The 18,078-nt window shown below is 38.2% G+C and overlaps 1 protein-coding gene and 1 pseudogene across 3 annotated transcripts in view; one reads left to right on the forward strand and one right to left on the reverse strand.

Moving 5' to 3' along the window:
• Positions 1-9,443, forward strand: part of LOC136835804 (probable glutamate receptor) — an 18,722-nt pseudogene extending 9,279 nt beyond the window's left edge.
• Positions 1-18,078, reverse strand: part of MetRS (methionyl-tRNA synthetase 1) — a 109,021-nt gene that overhangs the window by 69,315 nt on the left and 21,628 nt on the right. For 2 of the 3 annotated variants that reach the window (XR_010852057.1, XR_010852056.1), the window contains exons 8-9: positions 15,233-15,399; positions 2,016-2,082 (exon numbers count right to left, since the gene is read on the reverse strand). Coding sequence is in view for 1 of the 3 variants with exons in the window: in XM_067098474.1 (XP_066954575.1) it covers positions 15,238-15,399 (162 nt within the window). In the remaining 2 variants the exon portion in view is untranslated. Of the gene's footprint in view, positions 1-2,015; positions 2,083-15,151; positions 15,400-18,078 lie in introns of those variants that run through there. The other variant, XM_067098474.1, reaches the window with a different exon arrangement.

Here is an 18,078-nt window from a genome sequence, read left to right on the forward strand (position 1 = left end):
GTTTTCAGTTCATGTTTTCATCTTAAAGGAAATTATTCATTTATGAAAAAGCACTGGTGATAAAATGCTTTACGTCAATAAGTAAAGTAATATGATAAAGCACAAAAAATGTAATTCACAGCATTTTCTTTTATTTATCAAAACTGGTAAAATGATTCTTATATCACAGGAACCATTCTCAGTTTTGCAGTGAGCTGGACTTGTATCCTACAGGAGAGAAAATTCCTAAGACTTCTTCTTGTAACCTTTGCCAGGAAGTGGACATGGCGCTGGGTCCCTTTGCCATATCGTACCCTCGGACGAAAGTGGCTTCGTTCCCTCCCACCCTCTTTGTCTTCCCCCACTGGCTCTTCTTGCCCAGACCCAGAGGATCCTCAAATCTCAGTGACTTCGTGAGGCTTTTCCGTCCAGAGGTAAGAGTCTCATAAGTCTCTGTATCTTTCAGGAGGGTAGCGCCATCAGTGCATTCACATGGTGTACTGCAGATAGCACTAAAGGGTGTTTGCAGCGTTCCTTTGGCCCCTAGCTGCACCAAATTCTTAGCCTTTTACTTTACCCCCATTCCAGCTTCCTTTCTCCAGCCTTTTTATTCAACACCTTCCACTCCCAATTTTAGTGCAATTGTGGGGTTTCTCACAGTTCTGCCTTTAGATCCTTATACTTCATCTCCTTTATTTTCTGGGTCTCTTTATCTTGCTATCCAACCGCTCCATCTCCCTCTGAATGGCCAAAAGTGACCCAGTGCTTGGCTTGACGGACTAAATTTCATAAATAAGTCATAACTTCAATCAATCTTTCACCAGCGGGGAAAAAATCATTGCTTGGTATCACACACGCAATATTTCATCACTCTTGAAAAAACATTTTTTCTTCGTCAATCAAAATAAACAAAGCATTTAATGAACAACTATCATTATAAAAAGCGGAAACCCATAAGACTAAGATGTAAAATCAAATGTAAAACAAACAAAGCACTTAATGATTAATATTATGGCAACAAGCGCAAACCCACAGTACTAAGATGCAAAATCAACTGTAAAATAAAGAAAGCACTTAATGAAAGAAAATATTATAAGAAGCACAAATGCTTAGGACAGAAAAAAAAGACAAGTTTACTCTGTTAATATCAAAATCAGAACATCTCGGAATGCCACCAGGTATGGTTCTCCATTCTGGGCACTGGGCTATTCGTGGTGATCACCATCTGGGTGGCAGCGAGGGTTGAATCAACTTACCTACAAATACCTTCTGAGGGTGTAAACGTAGGCCTAAGCCATCAGTCTGCTCAAAAGCCGCCGACTCTGGGCATTCTCCTGCTTCACGTCTGGGCTATTCTTTACCAAATGTGTAGGTATTCTTTGAATTTCGTTTTGACTTCCATTTTCAAGAAAATTTTTTGTTTTCTCACGTTCTCCTAAATGTCTTTGTTTCCTCCATGAAGCTGACATACCCCAGTTTGGTTTGCTCTCAAGAGTTCATAAGTTTCTTGAACGGCTAAGTTTTGTGTGTCCTTGATAGAGTTTTTCTTTGTTTTTTGCTTATTAGCAACCCGAATTAAGGTGGTCATATACAGTATAGCTCATGGTATTCTGAGCTTCGAAAGTAAACATGTTGGTCGTTGTAAACTGTTTTAACTAATTATATTCTCTGGAAGCTTGAATTTCAAGTCAATGGCCCCTGCGGTCTTGTTCCATATGAATAGGTTTCATTCTGAATAATTTGCTTAATGATAACAGATCATTATCGAACTTTGAAACCTGAAAAAACACAAACTGGAGAACAAATCCTTTTGAGAAAACCACAAGACCCTCTGAAACTGTATGTAGATTTCTTCAATACATTTGTTCTCCAATCTGTGGTATTTTGCTCAACACACAGAATAAATTTATTCCTTACTAACTTTACAAATTGCACTTCCAATTTCTAAACTGGCACACCCCTCACAACAAAAAATAATAAATGGTAGATGGAAAATAAGTAGCAGTTCTTAATCCAAAAACAAACAGCAGACTTACCTCTTAAAAGGTGGAAGATTGTAAAAATCAGGAAAAACAGAGGCCATAGGTGAATTCCAAAGCTGGGCTGAAAAAAAAGGAAGCTTTACAGATATTGAATAATTTTTTCAGATTGTGACGTTACTCAAGACATGATCGGTTGATTTACATCATAAACATACTTCTAAATGGCACAAAACAGATATCAAATTGTAAATCAATTAATGATTGGAAATCAGAAATTCACGGATTTACTTCCAACTGACCATTGGGAAAATAAACATTTACTACTAATGAATGCTATTTTCAAATGTTCAGTCCAGTTTTTAAAAGCAACAACACTATGCATTAACACACTTTTCCCAAAGGTCTTTGCATTAAACCAACTAATTTACTGAGTTCTGCAGCCTGGCTTCATAACAACTTTGGTCATCAAAACCAGAAATTCTAATATCTCAAATAATTCTCCTAATTTCCCTGAACAGCAATTAAATGGAAAATACTGGGAATTTCCAAGCACATTAAATAAATTCTCTCAATTACCTTGAACAGCAACTGAATGAAGAATGCTGGGAAAAATCTAGTAACTCCGATAAATTCTCCTGGACAGCAGTTGAATGGAAAGTGCTGGGAATTTCCAAGATCTTCAAGTAAATTCTCCTAATTTCCCTGAGCAGCAGTTGAATGGAAAATTCTGGGAACTTCCAAGATTCACAGATAAATTCTCATAATCTCCCTGAACAGCAAGTGAATGGAAAATGCTGGGAAAATCTAATATCTCCAATGAAATCTCCTAATTTCCCTGAACAGCAATTGAACGGAAAATTCTGGGAATTTCCAAGCTCCTTAAATAATTTCTCCTAATTTCCCTGAACAGCAACTGAATGGATAATTTCGGGAATTTCCAAGCTCCTCAAATAAATTTTCCCACTCTCCCAGAACAGCGATAAAATGTTTAATCCTGGGAATCTCCAAGATCCTCAAATATATTCTCCTAATTTCCCTGAACAGCAATTGAATGGAAAATGCTGGGAATTTCCAAGATCCTCAAATAAATTCTCCCAATCTCCCAGAACAGCAATTAAATGGAAAATCCTGGGAATTTCCAAGATTCTCAAATAAATTCTCCTAATTCCCCTGAACAGCAATTGAATGGGAAATGCTGGGAATTTCAAAGATCCTCAAATAAATTCTCCTAATCTTCCAGAACAGCAATTTTATGGAAAATCCTGGGAAATTCCAAGGTTCTCAAATAAATTCTCCTAATTTCTCTGAACAGCAATTGAATGGAAAATGCTGGGGATTTCCAAGATCCTCATGACCTTCTGGTTCATTGGGACATTCATCTTGATGAGGATTTACAGCAGTTTACTCGTGGCAAGTCTCACCGCTCCCTTGGTCCAAGTTCCCATTCGCTCGGTGGAGGACCTGGTTTCTCAGAGAGCGATTCCATGGAGGCTGGAACAAGGTGGAATTATCCTGCACACTTTCAAGGTAAATCCTTCCTTTGGATTCGTAAATGTATTTTCTAAGTCTTGTTGCACCCCTTTTTCAAAGCATTCCTCCCAGAAGGGTACTTGCTTCACATATCCTCCCAGAGGGGCAGTTGCTTCAAATATTTCCTAATCTGGATGCAATACTCACACAAGTGTATCCAAAATGTATAGGGAACATTAAAAGTACATGTATTAACTGACGGAACCTCTTTGTGGGTTTAATATTAAAAGTACATGTATTAAGTGAATGGGACCATTACTTTCTCTTGTCGCAATTATTACTTATGATGTGCACATAACTATAAGGAAAATAGCAAAATGTCATCAGCTTGCTATGCATACCTATACAGAGCAGTGTCATTTTTGAATGAGAGAAAACTGAAAGAAAAGAAGTATACTAAAATACAAAAAAAAACAAACATATACAATATAAAGAAATCAGTGTACAAAACTTTTGCTTAAATAAACGAGTAAGAGGGACAAAATGTCCCAACACTGGGCAAGAGGGCATGGTTCTTGAAACAGAAACTTAGCTTGAAATAGATCAAATCTTGCCTATTACTCCATTTCTCACTATTCCTTCAAATTAATAACCTAACTTTACAGACAGCTGACGTGAAGATGTACAAAACACTGCTGGAGGGAAGTGCTGGATTCTTCCCTGACTGCTATGCTGCCCGTGACGACATTGCAAAGGGCCATTTTGCAGGTAAGACCATTACTGTATTCTTGCTGTGTTTGGTTTTCCTTGAACAATTTTAGTAATACTGTAGTTCAGTGATATTTATCATCCATTCTATTATTATTATTACTGTATTGCTTCAACTGTTGATATTCTCATTCCTTCTTATCATTATACCCCTGGTAAAGTTAATTCATTCAAAGTAAGGCAGTTATAAACAACATTTTTCACAAAAAAGTAGTAATTGTAAAGAAAACACCAACTTAACAGCAGGCGATGCAATTTCCACCTTTCGGAAGCATACTGATCGGCAAATTCTGAACACCTCCGGAAAGAGAGAGTTTCAGAGGTAGACACACAAGCAAGACAAATACTATAATTTACTCATTCGTTAGCACAGCTTGCTACTCTTGAACTTTTTACCTCCCTTATTTCACTATCTTCCTGGAGTACTATGGAAAAGTAAAGGGTAATTTGGGCCATGTTACAAATATAGAGGTGGCAGGAAGCAGTCCACCAGCTCTAAGGAGAGCTTTAAATACAGTACTTAGAGAGGGGGCATGGCTTCCAGAACCTAAATAAATTCGGAGTTAGCTTTTCATTGTAAAATTAAGATGTCTAATATTTGAATGAGTTAAAGCACAATTTATATATGAGAATGAAAATTAATAAATAACTGCTCAGATAGAGAGGCGGTACTGACGGGGAGTTCCGTTCTTCTTGCTTGTCGTAACCTAAAATCGTGAAGCCGGAAAATCGTCGAAAATCGTCAAAATCATAAAAACCTTACTTTTAATGCTTTGTGCATTGAAACGATGTAAATCATTAATATTGAGTTTTACATCAAAAAAACTTCAAATTATGATTATTACCTATTTCTTCCGTCGGATTCTGACGACGCGTCGAACTCCTGAACATGCGCCGTAAGCCGGAAGTAATTTTCGATGAATATATTTGAAAAGCGCCAGCCTCGGAACGTCAGAAGCTGGAACCGCTCGTCAACCGGGACTGCCTGGTACCTTATAGAATCTGGATAATACCTTCATCTTTCTTCAGAAGCAAATACAGTACATCCAACCTTTTCATGCACCTCTTTTAAAACTATATATACATGTCCCCAATCTTAAGACATGGGATGGTTTTGGACAAATGAATGTCATAGGACATGGGAATTCAAAAGGAGGAGGTACTTTTCCCTTGAAGGTTAATGGAACATTGACAAAAAGGGTATCTAACAGAAAATAAAGCAGTGAAGGCAGGATTACTAATTAATTATTATTTACCCAGTCCTGTTTACAAGCAAAAAAACATTCCAAGTATTCAAGTGCTATTTAATATACTTTAGGATGTGGTTAATGTATTGGAAAAATAACTAGAAGATTATTCATGGAGCTAAGCACCTTGTGGTCCTAAAGTTTATACATATACAGGAGGTTAGAGATTTGGAGAGTGATAACATAGGGGAGAAGAGAAGCTATGGTTACAAAAGCTGCTAAGAATTCTATTGGAATAAGCCAATTAATATTTTTTCACAGGGAGATGAATAAAGGATACTAAATCTCCAAGAGACATACATTCTTAAATAAATAAAAAATCACAAAATACCAGGCACAATGTTCACCTCCAAAAGATATACATTTTTAAATGCCTTACAAATAAAAAGTACCACTCTCAATCTTCAAAACAAAGGCTAAACCTATAGAATAGTAAAAATCCTCAACCTCTGTTTACTAGTGATAATTTTTTATATGAATGATCAGTAATGGTTAAATGTGGCATTTAACGGTTTTTCCATCTCTTCCTATGACTGTACTATTGCAAACCACATAATAAGTTTGACATTGTCATGAATTACCATTTACTTCCAAGTATGTATATGTGAGTCTGAGCGGGAACCTAATGTAAATGACATAAGATTGTCAGGAATTACCATTTAATTTACTTCCAGGTATACGTGACAGTCTGAGCGGGAATCTCATGTAAACCATGTAAGATAAGATTGTCAGGAATTACCATTTAATCTACTTCCAGGTATATGTGACAGTCTGAGTGGGAGCCTCATGGTGGCTAAGACTTTCTCTGCAACAGCAAGATGTGATTACTTCACTCCTAGGGAAAATATTGTAACTCACTCGTACACCTTAGTTTTGAGAGAAATTCTCCACTGATGGAAAGTTTAAGATTTTGGTGAGTTTTCTGTTTCTTAAAATTAAGATACAGAATTACTATGTTGGTTTTGACCCGCTTTACTTTTATTGATATTTTGGTATCTTACAATTTTCAACAGCATAAAAAATTTTGATGCCTTCATACTCTGCTCCGTATATGTGTGTGTGTCATTAGTAAGCATATATACTGAATTAGTGCACATATATCTGAACATAAAACTGTAGCTTTAACAATATAATTCAGAGGACAATTCACAAGTACTGTGCATACCTTATTATATCAAATACTGTATGACATTGCATAATTCATTTGTCTCAATAAGAAAGAGAAGCAGGGTCTGTTAGTAAACTTCCCTTTGGATATTATATTAAGGTGCTTCAAATACGTCCTGTATAAAAACAGCTAATTATGACCTACAGTAGAGTATAGCCAGCTGTTCGAGCTACATGCGAGGCAAAAAGACTGGTTTTGATACAAACTTTCAAACAAATACTGAAAAAGAAATTACACAAAGCTTTATCAGAAAAATGTCCTAGAAGGTGATTGAACTTTAGGTGAAACTTCAGGTACTAGTAAGTAATTATCCACCATCATGTGTATGTAATCAACAGCAGATGGAAAAGTCATAATGAAATGATATTAGACCCATTAACGTTTTCATAATCATAGGTTACAAGAATTACAAGAGCATGGATGGACTGATCATCTCATCAACCAAGTGGTTAACAACGGAACCCAATGCAGATTACCTCCAGGAAGAGAGGAGGGCCAGCAACCAACAGTTCCCCTCAATATTAAACAGATGTGGGGTGTATTTGCAATCCTTGCCTTAGGTACTTGGTAGAATTTAAGTTCAATTTCATGGTGCACAGTATTAGTCTTGATAGATCATGGCTGCATTATGCAATAGGTAATCAACATACATGTTAGTAAAACCATTCAAGAAATGACAACTGCCTTGTGATAGCCCTTCTTAGTATTACATACACTTGAAAATTTCCAAGTCATCTTTCAGCTGACAGTAATTCCACATAATTTCTGGCCTAAACTAAACTGTTCTTTACACTTGTCATTCAATTTAAAGTTAAGTTAATTTTTTCAGTTCTTCACCACCTTAAGATGCTAGGGGGAACATCAGCCAGGTTAAGCCCAACCCCCCACCACATACCCCACACTGCGGCAGTAATTGATCATGATATAGAGCCAGTGATTTTTCATCACCCTGAGGGAGGCATGAACTCCCTACATTTAAGTAGGATTCCAAGATACTTATTATGAAATTTAGGTCTTGAAGACCAAGCGCCGGAACCCACTCAGCGCCATAATGAATATGAAATATATAAATTAATGATATTATTGATAATGAATAGGTGAATGATGACATACTAGTAAAATTCAGTGTTAATAAATGAAAAATTATATTGGATAGAACCAGCAAAAAATAAATACATATCAAACTTTTATATTCAGAATATATACTTAGTATAAGAATAAATATGACAAAAATCTTCATTAAATATACCAAGATCATACCTCATTAAAATAACCAGACTCTTTCAGATAACCCATAAGGTTATCTACCTCAACATGATCATTTAAAATTTCTAAGACAGTCTTCCCAGTTTAGTACTTCTTCCTAAGGCGATCAATTAGGACAGTGCACCAGTATGTGTTCAACGGACAGCTGACCACCACAGTGAGCACAAACTTGGGGCAACTGCCCTCTAAAATATAGCGCTATGGAGTGAAGGGAATGGCCAATCCTAAGCTGTGTTAGACGATCTCTTAATCTTCTGTTACGACTGAAACCCGAACTCCAAAACTGATACTTTTTATAATGTTTCTGTACTTCCTGTTTGTGGATAAAATGGGAAAGTCCATTCTCCTGCCATTTTGTAATGAATGTGTCGTCTGATAACTGATGCATATCCAAATGTAATCTTATTAGTTAAGATATCACATCTTATGCAGCATCCTTTGCTTTACTATCAGTTCGTTTCCTTTCAGACCAGTGCCCAGCAACTAACAAAACTTTACTAATCTGGTAAACAGAAAGATATAAAAGTCATCCTGAGCCTTTGAATTAAGGGATGGGTAGGGGTTAAACTTCTTTAGGGCTTCTAAAACACTCCTTGAGTCACTATATATTACGTCAGGATTTAAATTTATTATCAGATGTAAGATTTAAAGCATCAACTATGGCTGCTGCTTCAGCAGTGAATATGGTTGAGGAGTCTAATAACTTTTATATATGATTTCCTCACACACCACTGCACATCCTATTCCATCTTCCGGATTCTGATCCATCAGTATAGATTTTCCTGTCATTTATATGCCTCTCATCAAGCTCCAAAAACTTGTTTCTGACTTCTTCTTCTAGACGATCTTTCTTCTTTGTCTCTTTGATGCAGACATCTATTACTGGAATAAACCATTGGGGGATATGCTTTCATCCTCCAGTTCACCAGCTGTCTGATTTGAAATGGTATTGAAGATCTAGATCCAAAAAGCCTTGAGTCACACTGTTTTAAGATCTCAAAAGAAGGATTCTCCTTCGAGCTTTTCAACTGCATGGTGTATCTTAGACCTAGCTCATGCCTCCTTAAGCCCAGTGGTACCTGATGGGAGTCTGCATAAATACTTTCAATGGGTGAAGTTCTAAAAGCTCCAGTGCAGATCCTTAGCCCCATATTATGCACAGTCCATTCCTTATAAGTTTAGTCTTTTGAAGTAGATGAGTATACTTGCAGCCATAGTCTAATTTTTGATAAACATACTGCATTATAAAGCATTAACAACGATTTCTTATAGCACCCCAATTAAAATTAGATAGTACTTTTAAAATATTTAGTGATCTCTTCACTTTCACTTTTAACTGGTCAATATGATTATTCCAAGTGTGCTTTTCATCAAATACCACTCCAAGATACTGACCAATATACCAGTGACCAGACAGATAGTCTAAAATAAACCATCACAATAATGTAGCTAATAAGCGCAGAAGTCTATGTTGAGATGCTAATGTATTTTTCTTTTTATTCAGGAATATGTGGTGCTGCTGTAGCATTTTTGGTTGAGTTCTGTGCCCAAAGGATGAACTAAATATCTCTTTAAGAAAAAAATTACCTGTGAAATTACTTCAATAAATTTGTTCAGAAGCAATGAAAGTTTTTTATAATTTGTATTCAGAGATCATAAGAAATAAAATTAAAAGCTTTACAATACTGCAAGCTACGAAAAAGAAATACTGATATGACGTAAAGCTGTATAAGAATATATTTAAGAAATACTGATATGACGAAAAGCTGTATAAGAATTGATTTTTCTAAGAGAAAATTCTTAAGCCAAGATGTCAATGCAAGGTTGGTATCTAGAATATAATAGAATACAGAATTTAGGCCATAGGTCAAGCGCTGGGAAGTATGATGTCATTCAGCGCTGAATGAGAAAATGAAAGTAGAAAGGTTTGAAAGGTGTAACAGGAGGAAAACATAGCAGTTGCACTACGAAACACCTGATAGAACTAGGTGGAAAGAAAGATGGAAGAAAGAGAATATGACTGGAGGTACAGTAAAAGGAATGAAAAGGGTTGCAGTTATGGGCTGAAGGGATGATACAAGAACCTTAAGTAAAGTCTACACTGCACTATTTGAGGGCACTGATGATGTAACCTACAGGTTGGTATATACCATAATATCAGAGGGTCAGCTTTAGGGTGAACTCCTGCCTTGTGCAACTGATATATGCAATAGAAAAAGCAACCCAGTGAGAGTTCCTTTTGCCTTCTCTTCGTTTGCTATTATAAAATGTGATAATTAACAAGACTGTCCTCATACCATCACAGATGGTTTTCTTGTGTAATGGTTTGATGATACATATCTTTTGACTGCTGGCCTCATGATAACTGAGTAATACAGTATTCCCATTCTCAGAACTCATGTCAATGTATAGAATTTCATTTTTATCTGAATTTTTCTTTGATTATTTGTTTCCCGTAGTTCTTCATTATGCCTTGTATGAATTTTATGGTCTGGTACTGATTTTTCCTAATTATTTACTTGATATTTTGGACAATTTTCAAAAACGACATATTTTTAATCACTTTGCATTTTTCATAACTAACAAACCCGCAGTCTGAACATAAGGGGGAAAATTCTCTAGCACCTGGAGGGAGTCCGGTTGAAAAAAAATTGTAGAAGGATTTGGTGGCAACAGGAGGCAACCAATAGGGGTGAAGGAGGAGGGCGCAGCCCAACCTTATTCACCCTATCTATGCAGTATGGTAACAGTTTTCTTCCATCCTATGTAACTGAATGAGGGGTGCCTCGAGGTGGACACATGCATTAAGACCAAAGGTTTGTTAGTTATGGAAAATACAAACTGATTAAAAGCTTTTCAATTGTTCATACACGGAACAAACCTGGGTCTTAACATAAGTTTCTTCCTCTTCCAACCGACTGGAGGTTTGACAACCTGGGGTCACTTCCTGGCCAAAAATAGGACAAAGGAAGGAGTCGTAAGCCCCTGATCTGTTAAGCATAAGTTTACCGAACAGCTAGACATCAGAGCTAAGAGACAATGTGAACTCATATCTACACTGTGTCTTGGGGGACGGTAAGAAGCTGTAATTGTCGGAGACAACAAAGCTTATGTTAGTCACCAACCTTGTTTGTTGTCAGCTCCTCTCTCCCCTTGTAAGAGGGAGGAAGGGACTTGCATCTTTAAGGAATTTGTATAGTGTAGGAACAATCAAAGATAACAAAATAAAATGGAAGCTCGCTCACCTGTATCTAACCAGTTCCAGCACATGATGGACCAGTTCTCTCCACTGCCCACCAGTAGAAGAGAAAAAGAAAGAGAAAGGAAGACGACCAGTCATCCCATTCACCCTCACTTTCATAACCGACATCTTAGGTAAGATACAAACTGTCCTGCTCGGAGCACTGGATGAGCTACACAGCTTGTTGAGCAGCCACCACCGGACCCAAGGGAAAAGTGTCCAAGGACCTGTGGGCAACATCCCACAGATAGAAGGATGTGAAGGTGTTTTGGCAAAGCCATATACCAGCCTTCAAAATCCTGTGGACTGACTAGTTTTTTTTTAAAGCGATGGAAGGGCCTAGGCCCCTAACATCAAGTGCTCTTGCTTGCACTGTATTGGCATCTGAATGTGAAGAAGTACTGTAAGCTTGTCTAATGACTTCACATGTGTTCTTGGACACTTCTTTCTTGTTCTGGCCTGTGTTAACAAAAAGTCTTCGACACCCCGGTCTGAGATGACGAGTCCTTTTTAGATAGCTAAGCAGTGCCCTGACAGGGCATAATAGTAATTTGCCTGGGTCGTTACCAACAAAATCTCCAAGGGAGGGGATCGAGAACGCCTTGAATCTGTCATCATGAACCGAGGGATTGTGAGTTTTAGCTACGAATTTCAGGACAAATTCAAAGGCTACAGACCCCCAACCCCTTGTATGTCTAAAATTAAAAGAGATACCATAAAGTTCACCAACTCTCTTTGATGAAGCTAAGGCCAGTAAGAAAACTGTTTTGAGAGTAACATTTCTGTCTGTTGAATTCCATATGGTTTCATATGGAGCACCAGGGTCAAGTCCCAGTTAGGAGGTTACGATCTTTTGGGGAACAGGATTGCTCAAAACTTTTGAAAAGCATAGAGACCTTCCACGAAGATGAAAAGTCTAAACCTTTTAAACACAGAACCAATCCTAGACCAGCTCTATAGCCCTTCAAGGCTGAAACAAAGAGTAGTTTCTCCCTACAAAGAAAAATGAGGAAGTCCACTAATTGTTGAATAGATGTTCTGACTGGAGAGAAACCCCACTGACGACACCAATCACAGTAGACAGCCCATTTTCCTTGGTACACGGCTGCAGATGATCTTCTGAGATGACCAGACATCTCTGTAGCTGCTTTGTGAGAAAAGCCTCTCGCTCACAAGATACTGGATAGTCTCCAGCCGTTGAAGAGATAGGGACCCTACTGATTGGCGAAAGCTCTCGATGTGTGGTTGGCATAGAAGATTGTGCCATGGGGGAATCTCCCTCGGAGCCTCGGCCAGTCAAGCTAGAAGATCGGGAAACCATTCTGCATGTGGTCACAAAGGAGCCACTAGGGTCATCCTGAGGTTCTGAGAAATCATCACCCTGTTGATCACCTGACAGATTAGGCAAAAGGGAGGAAAGGCGTAAACGTCCAGGTTGTCCCAGGGGTGCTGCAGGGCGTCTTCTGCCACAGTCCAGGGGTCTGGAACAACAGAATAAAATACCTCTAACTTCTTGTTGAATCTTCGTTGCAAAAAGGTCTATTGTTGGACTTCCCTACAGATGGAAAAGCCTTTCTGCTACTTCTTAAGGTAGTGACCACTCTGTCCCCAGAGCTTGACCCTGACGACTCAGCTTGTCCACCGCAATGTTCCACTTGCCTGGAATGTATCTGGCTGAGAGATCCACTGAGTGAGAGACGCCCACTGGTGCAACTGTACTGCCAATTTGTGAAGCCGACGTGACAAGTAAATGATCTTTATTTTTTCACCTTAGTATTAGATCTTTTTATATGATTTGTCATTTCAGTTTTAATGGCTTTCCTTGCAGTTTTACAATGCACCTGATCACAGAAATTACAAAGGCATGCAAGATTAGGTCTTATTCTTCATTATAAAATATTCTTCGAGGATTAGATTAATTACCTATATCACTGTGTTCATCCGAATTCGATTGCAAAACATAATGACTATGTAAGGACTACTACTTGATCTTGTGTGCTGTAGACCAAATAATGTCACTACACCTGCTCACTACAATAATTGTCAAAGAGCTTAAAATTAAAAAGTGATGAAGTTGACAATAATGGAGCTAGGAAATACACCTACCTTCGGGCAAAGCATAGTTAACATGATCATGTACCAAAGAACAGTGAAATAGCACCACAACCACAAAAGATGACAAAAACTGACTGATATCAAACAAGTTTCTCTGAAATAAAAATATAAAATCCAATCTCTCACCTTGCATTATGAGCTACAGAGACCTGTGAAGAAATAGGAAGCAGTTTTGGGATGGCATACTCCCAACTGATGGAACTGTTAGAGCTCCTAGTGGAAATTAGTGGCCTTCAGTGTCTTGGGGAGACTATAGTAACCGATGATTCCACAGTACCAAGGTATGTGAGGAACAGTTTTTCTTATGAATCCCCTTCCCTATTTCAGATGAAGTACAGTATGCCACTCTGGCATTCTGTAAATGTTGTTTTATATTACTGGTGACAATTATGAAAAATGGATTTTATTCTACTTTTTCATAGTTCAAAGTCACATAAGGTACAGTATGATTATCTTACTTCACCCAAGAAGATTTATCTTCCAAGACATGGAGACAAGTTATACTTGTTCACCCTATCTGTAACTGCCTCATTATCTTAATTTATCATTAATGCTTTTACTTCAGACTTCCCTTTCACTGGATCACACATGAAACAAGTTCTCCCAATTTTCTTGTCTGGTACATTTCCTTCTGAAAATATCTGGTTTAGATTTTCATTTATGAACCTTTTCCAAGAGTTCCTAGTACTTTTTGTAAATTTTCATCCACCTCCATCCACATCAACTACTGTTCTAACTTTTCTTCCTCCTCTCTCATCACATGCACAATCTGTCTCAGTGCTTGGGGACACAGTTTATGCTCTTGCTGTTATTTGGACATGAACCTCAGAATTTTATGGTGACAGCCTTTTTCTTCTCATCTTTTTCTGTGTCCTGTCTCTTATGCAAGCATTGTAGTGTTTTTGCTATTAATCAGTGGGGTATTACTTACAATATTTATCCAGGTTGTTGCTTCCATTTTCTTTTTACTGCCTTCTTCATCCGATTCAAAACCAGGGTCCATAACATAAAAGAAATGTTCTACAATCTGTCCTTTTAATACAACAACATAGTGCTTCACCTCCCTGTCTTTCCAATTTACTAACCTTATACGTTTTGGAAACTGAAAATCTCATTCTCCATTTATATTCTGCAAAGATGAGCATCTCTTGTGATACAATCTTATGCACAGTACACACTAATGTACCACGGCTTCTTTCTTCTATTTCCTTTCATGCTAACAAAGGTCCTGATCTTTGGCTGGAAACTGGTGAACCTGACTGCCTTGAGTTTTGCAACAATTACTGGTTACCTTGTGCTCAATTTAGAGACCAGATGAAAATAGGCTCTGCAAGAAATGTGTTCGCGTGACAGTGACTCAAGTTTGAAGTGGATGGAATTTTCCATGTCCATCTTCTTACTCCAACCATCACTTTCTTTTTTATTATTAACATGAGCAGATCATCTCCATGACCTAGACGCTTTAGTTACTCAATATGTAGGTGTGTTCGTTCACCCTTCTGGAACACTGCTCTTGGGACTCTTCATTTCCCATGTCATTTCATGACTAAACTGAATTAAAGGTAGTTCATTTACCAATTAACATTAGGCAATACATGCAACCATATCTCTTTCTCTTGGCTATAATATAATATCCTTATCAATTTTCTGTAGTATATAGACAGATTCGCCTACAATTCCAATAGCTAGGAGGGATGTATTCTTGTTTTAAGCAGTCTTACAATCTCCTTATTTGACTCACTGGAAATTAGTAATCCTTGGATTGCATTGTCCAGACCTGTGTTTCTTTCTCCTGACAAGTTTTGGAAATCTCTACAGTTAACTACTGCTTTGTGAATTATGATAAATATTTTGTAATTTATCAAACAACTGTCAACAATAAAATACAAAAGTTTCAAGAAAATCAAAATATGCATCAACTCGTAAAAATTGTATTTTTCACGTAAGTACAGCTTTTTAATAATATGAAATAAAAACCTTCACATCTAACCAGTACCATTATCACTTCTTCTTTTTCTTCTTGTCTTTCGAATTCAACGTGGCTGGATCGATGCCTTGCGCTAATGCAAGCTGATTCTTGAGGTCAAGAAGCTTAGCAACTTCAGCTGCTATTGCTTCTTTTGAGGTTCCTTCTTTTCCTTTAAGTTCTCGTACACGGTTGCCCTGCAATATAATGAAACGCTGTGAATAGTGTGCATAAAATCAGCTAAGAAAGACCTGTTTTTCTTGTGTTAATTTTGCTTCAGTGGGCCTTTTCATCTTATAGTACTTCACTGTTCACTTATATATTTTATGTAATCTTACACTTCATGGATACTATGACTTCCCATTCTAATACTACCTGAACTACTGTTTATCATGTGCAAATCAGTGATGTGTTATGATGTAGAAAATATGGGATTATAAACAAGGCATACCTTCACTATCCATCCTGAACACCATAACACAGAACAAATTGCAAAGAAAACATAGTCTAATCAAAAAGTTAAAAAATATAAAACTTTAATTTAAGATTTATTTTTAATATACCTACCTCTCCATTATATAGCATTTACTTCCAAGTAGTTGGACAGATTGAAATAAGGGTTGAGAACACTCGGTATTCTATGAAAATCTCTTTCTATCCATCTACTTCCCCTACCCCACACCAGGGGAACAATAGGTACAAACATCCGTAGCTGGTCAGTCCACTTTGAATGTGGGGAGGTACATAGGGCAACTGATATAATGAAGAGGTAAGTATTTAAAAAATAAATCTTAAATTATTTATATTTTTGAAATGAACCTTACCTCTCCATTATATAGCTGATTCACTCATTTAACATTGAGGTAGGCAAAGTGAAAATCAGCAGGCCCTTTAAAGGCAACTTAATACAATACAAATATGTACAAATAAGTGTTTGCTTATCTAGTGAAACCAATCATGCGACAACTGATAGAAATGCCTAGCTTGCTGATGACTTTCTAGATCATAGCAAAGATGTGGAAAAGCATAAACAGTCTAGACCTGACCAGTCTAATAACATGGCATCTAGCACCCAAGCCAGAGGATCTTGAACGGGTGAACAAAATACCGGCAGACGATGATCCAACCTGACTGCAAATAGGTCTATGAAGGGGGGCCCCACAGCTTCCACAACTTGTTGCACACATCTGGATGTAAGGCCCACTCCGTCGCTATTACTTGATCCTTGCGACTGAGAACATCTGCTAGAACATTCATTCTCCCAGGAACAAACTGAGGCAGTAGGGTGTTCTTGTTCTCTGACCATAAGAGGATCTGCCTTGTCAACTGAAAAAGAGACTCAGATTCATCCCCAATTGGTGTTTCAAGTAGGCCAGCAACGCGGTGTTGTCCAAAAAGACCGCCACTGTTCGATTGCATACCAGGTCCTCCAGTTCTTGCAGTCCTTTCCACATTACCAATAGTTTCAAAAGATTAATATGCAGCTGCTGTACCTCTTGAGTCCACAGACCCAACAGCTGCTTTTCACCTGCAATCACTCCCCGGCCTTTGTTCGATGCGTCTGTACACGACAGGTCTGGGTTCTTGAGATCCAGCAATACTCCTTGCCAAAAATGAGGTTTGTCTCTCCACCACTGGAAAGTTTCTTCCAGATCCCTGGAAACTACCACCACATGAGAATCAGGGAGCACCTTCCAATTCCAGTGTTTTTTCAGAAAAAACTGAAGAGGTCTCATTCTTAGCCTAGCCTCTTGCCCCTGGTACAAGTTTCTCCAACGAAGGCATGTGCCCTAACAGGGACAACCACTTCGCAGGAACAGGCCTGAAGCTTTTATATTCTTCAAGAGTTGATAGCAAATAATCTACACGTTTCGTCACAGTGTTGACTTCCATCCCGAGATAAGTAATCTCCTGTGAAAGAGACAGGGCCAACTTTGAGATATTTATGACTACCCCCAACAACTGAGATAGACTCAAAATAATTTCTCTTGCCCTCAGAATGGCCTGCAATATGGGAGCAAGAATCAGCCAATCGTCCAAGTACAGGATCATTTTTATGCCCAAGAAATGGGCCCACCTTCCTAAAGGAGCCAAAACCCTTGTGAAAACTTGTGGAGCTGGGGTTAGGCCAAAACACATCAACCTGAACTGAAAAACTTTGTTCCAAAAAATGAATCTCAGATACTTCTTGTATTCCCTCTAGATGGTAATGTATCTATACCATCCAGTCCATTCTCTGAATGGACGTTAGAACTGAGCTCACTGTCTCCATCCCCCTGTGGTTTTGAGAACTAGAAAAAGGGGATTGTAGAAGCCCGGGTCTGGCTCTACAACTCTACTGCCTCTTTCTCTAGAAGTTTGAAGTCTTCCATCTGAAGGATTTTGTGCTTCTCCTGACTGCGGAGAAACGAAGAGAGAGTTACTGGAGAATCTGACAGTGGAGGAAGGCTTACAAACGGAATCAAGTACCCCTCTCTTAGCATCTCCACAACCCAGGGATCCACGCTCATATCTTTCCATACTTCCCAAAAATGGCAAAGCCTTTCTCCTGCTGGCAACTGAGGGCTGAAAGCTTCATTTCGATGACTGAACAGGTCCCTTGAATGACTTACCAGATACTCTGGAGGATCCTCGAAATGTCTCCTTACCTGTAGATCTATAAGGTCTAACTGAATACCGTCCGAAAACGAGAAACTCCTGCTGAAGTAGAGGGCCTAGGGCGAGGAGGAGGAAGCTTGGGCAACTGAGCTTTAACTATCAAAGATCATGTTTCCGTCTTCTCTACATCCTGTGTGATGGATGATAAAGCTTCAAAACTCAATATTTTATCCAACTGGGGTTGAAAAAGGACAGTAGCCTTCTGTGAATCTGTCACA

This window comes from Macrobrachium rosenbergii, chromosome 55 (genome assembly GCF_040412425.1).
Source record: "Macrobrachium rosenbergii isolate ZJJX-2024 chromosome 55, ASM4041242v1, whole genome shotgun sequence".
Lineage (NCBI taxonomy): Eukaryota > Metazoa > Arthropoda > Malacostraca > Decapoda > Palaemonidae > Macrobrachium > Macrobrachium rosenbergii.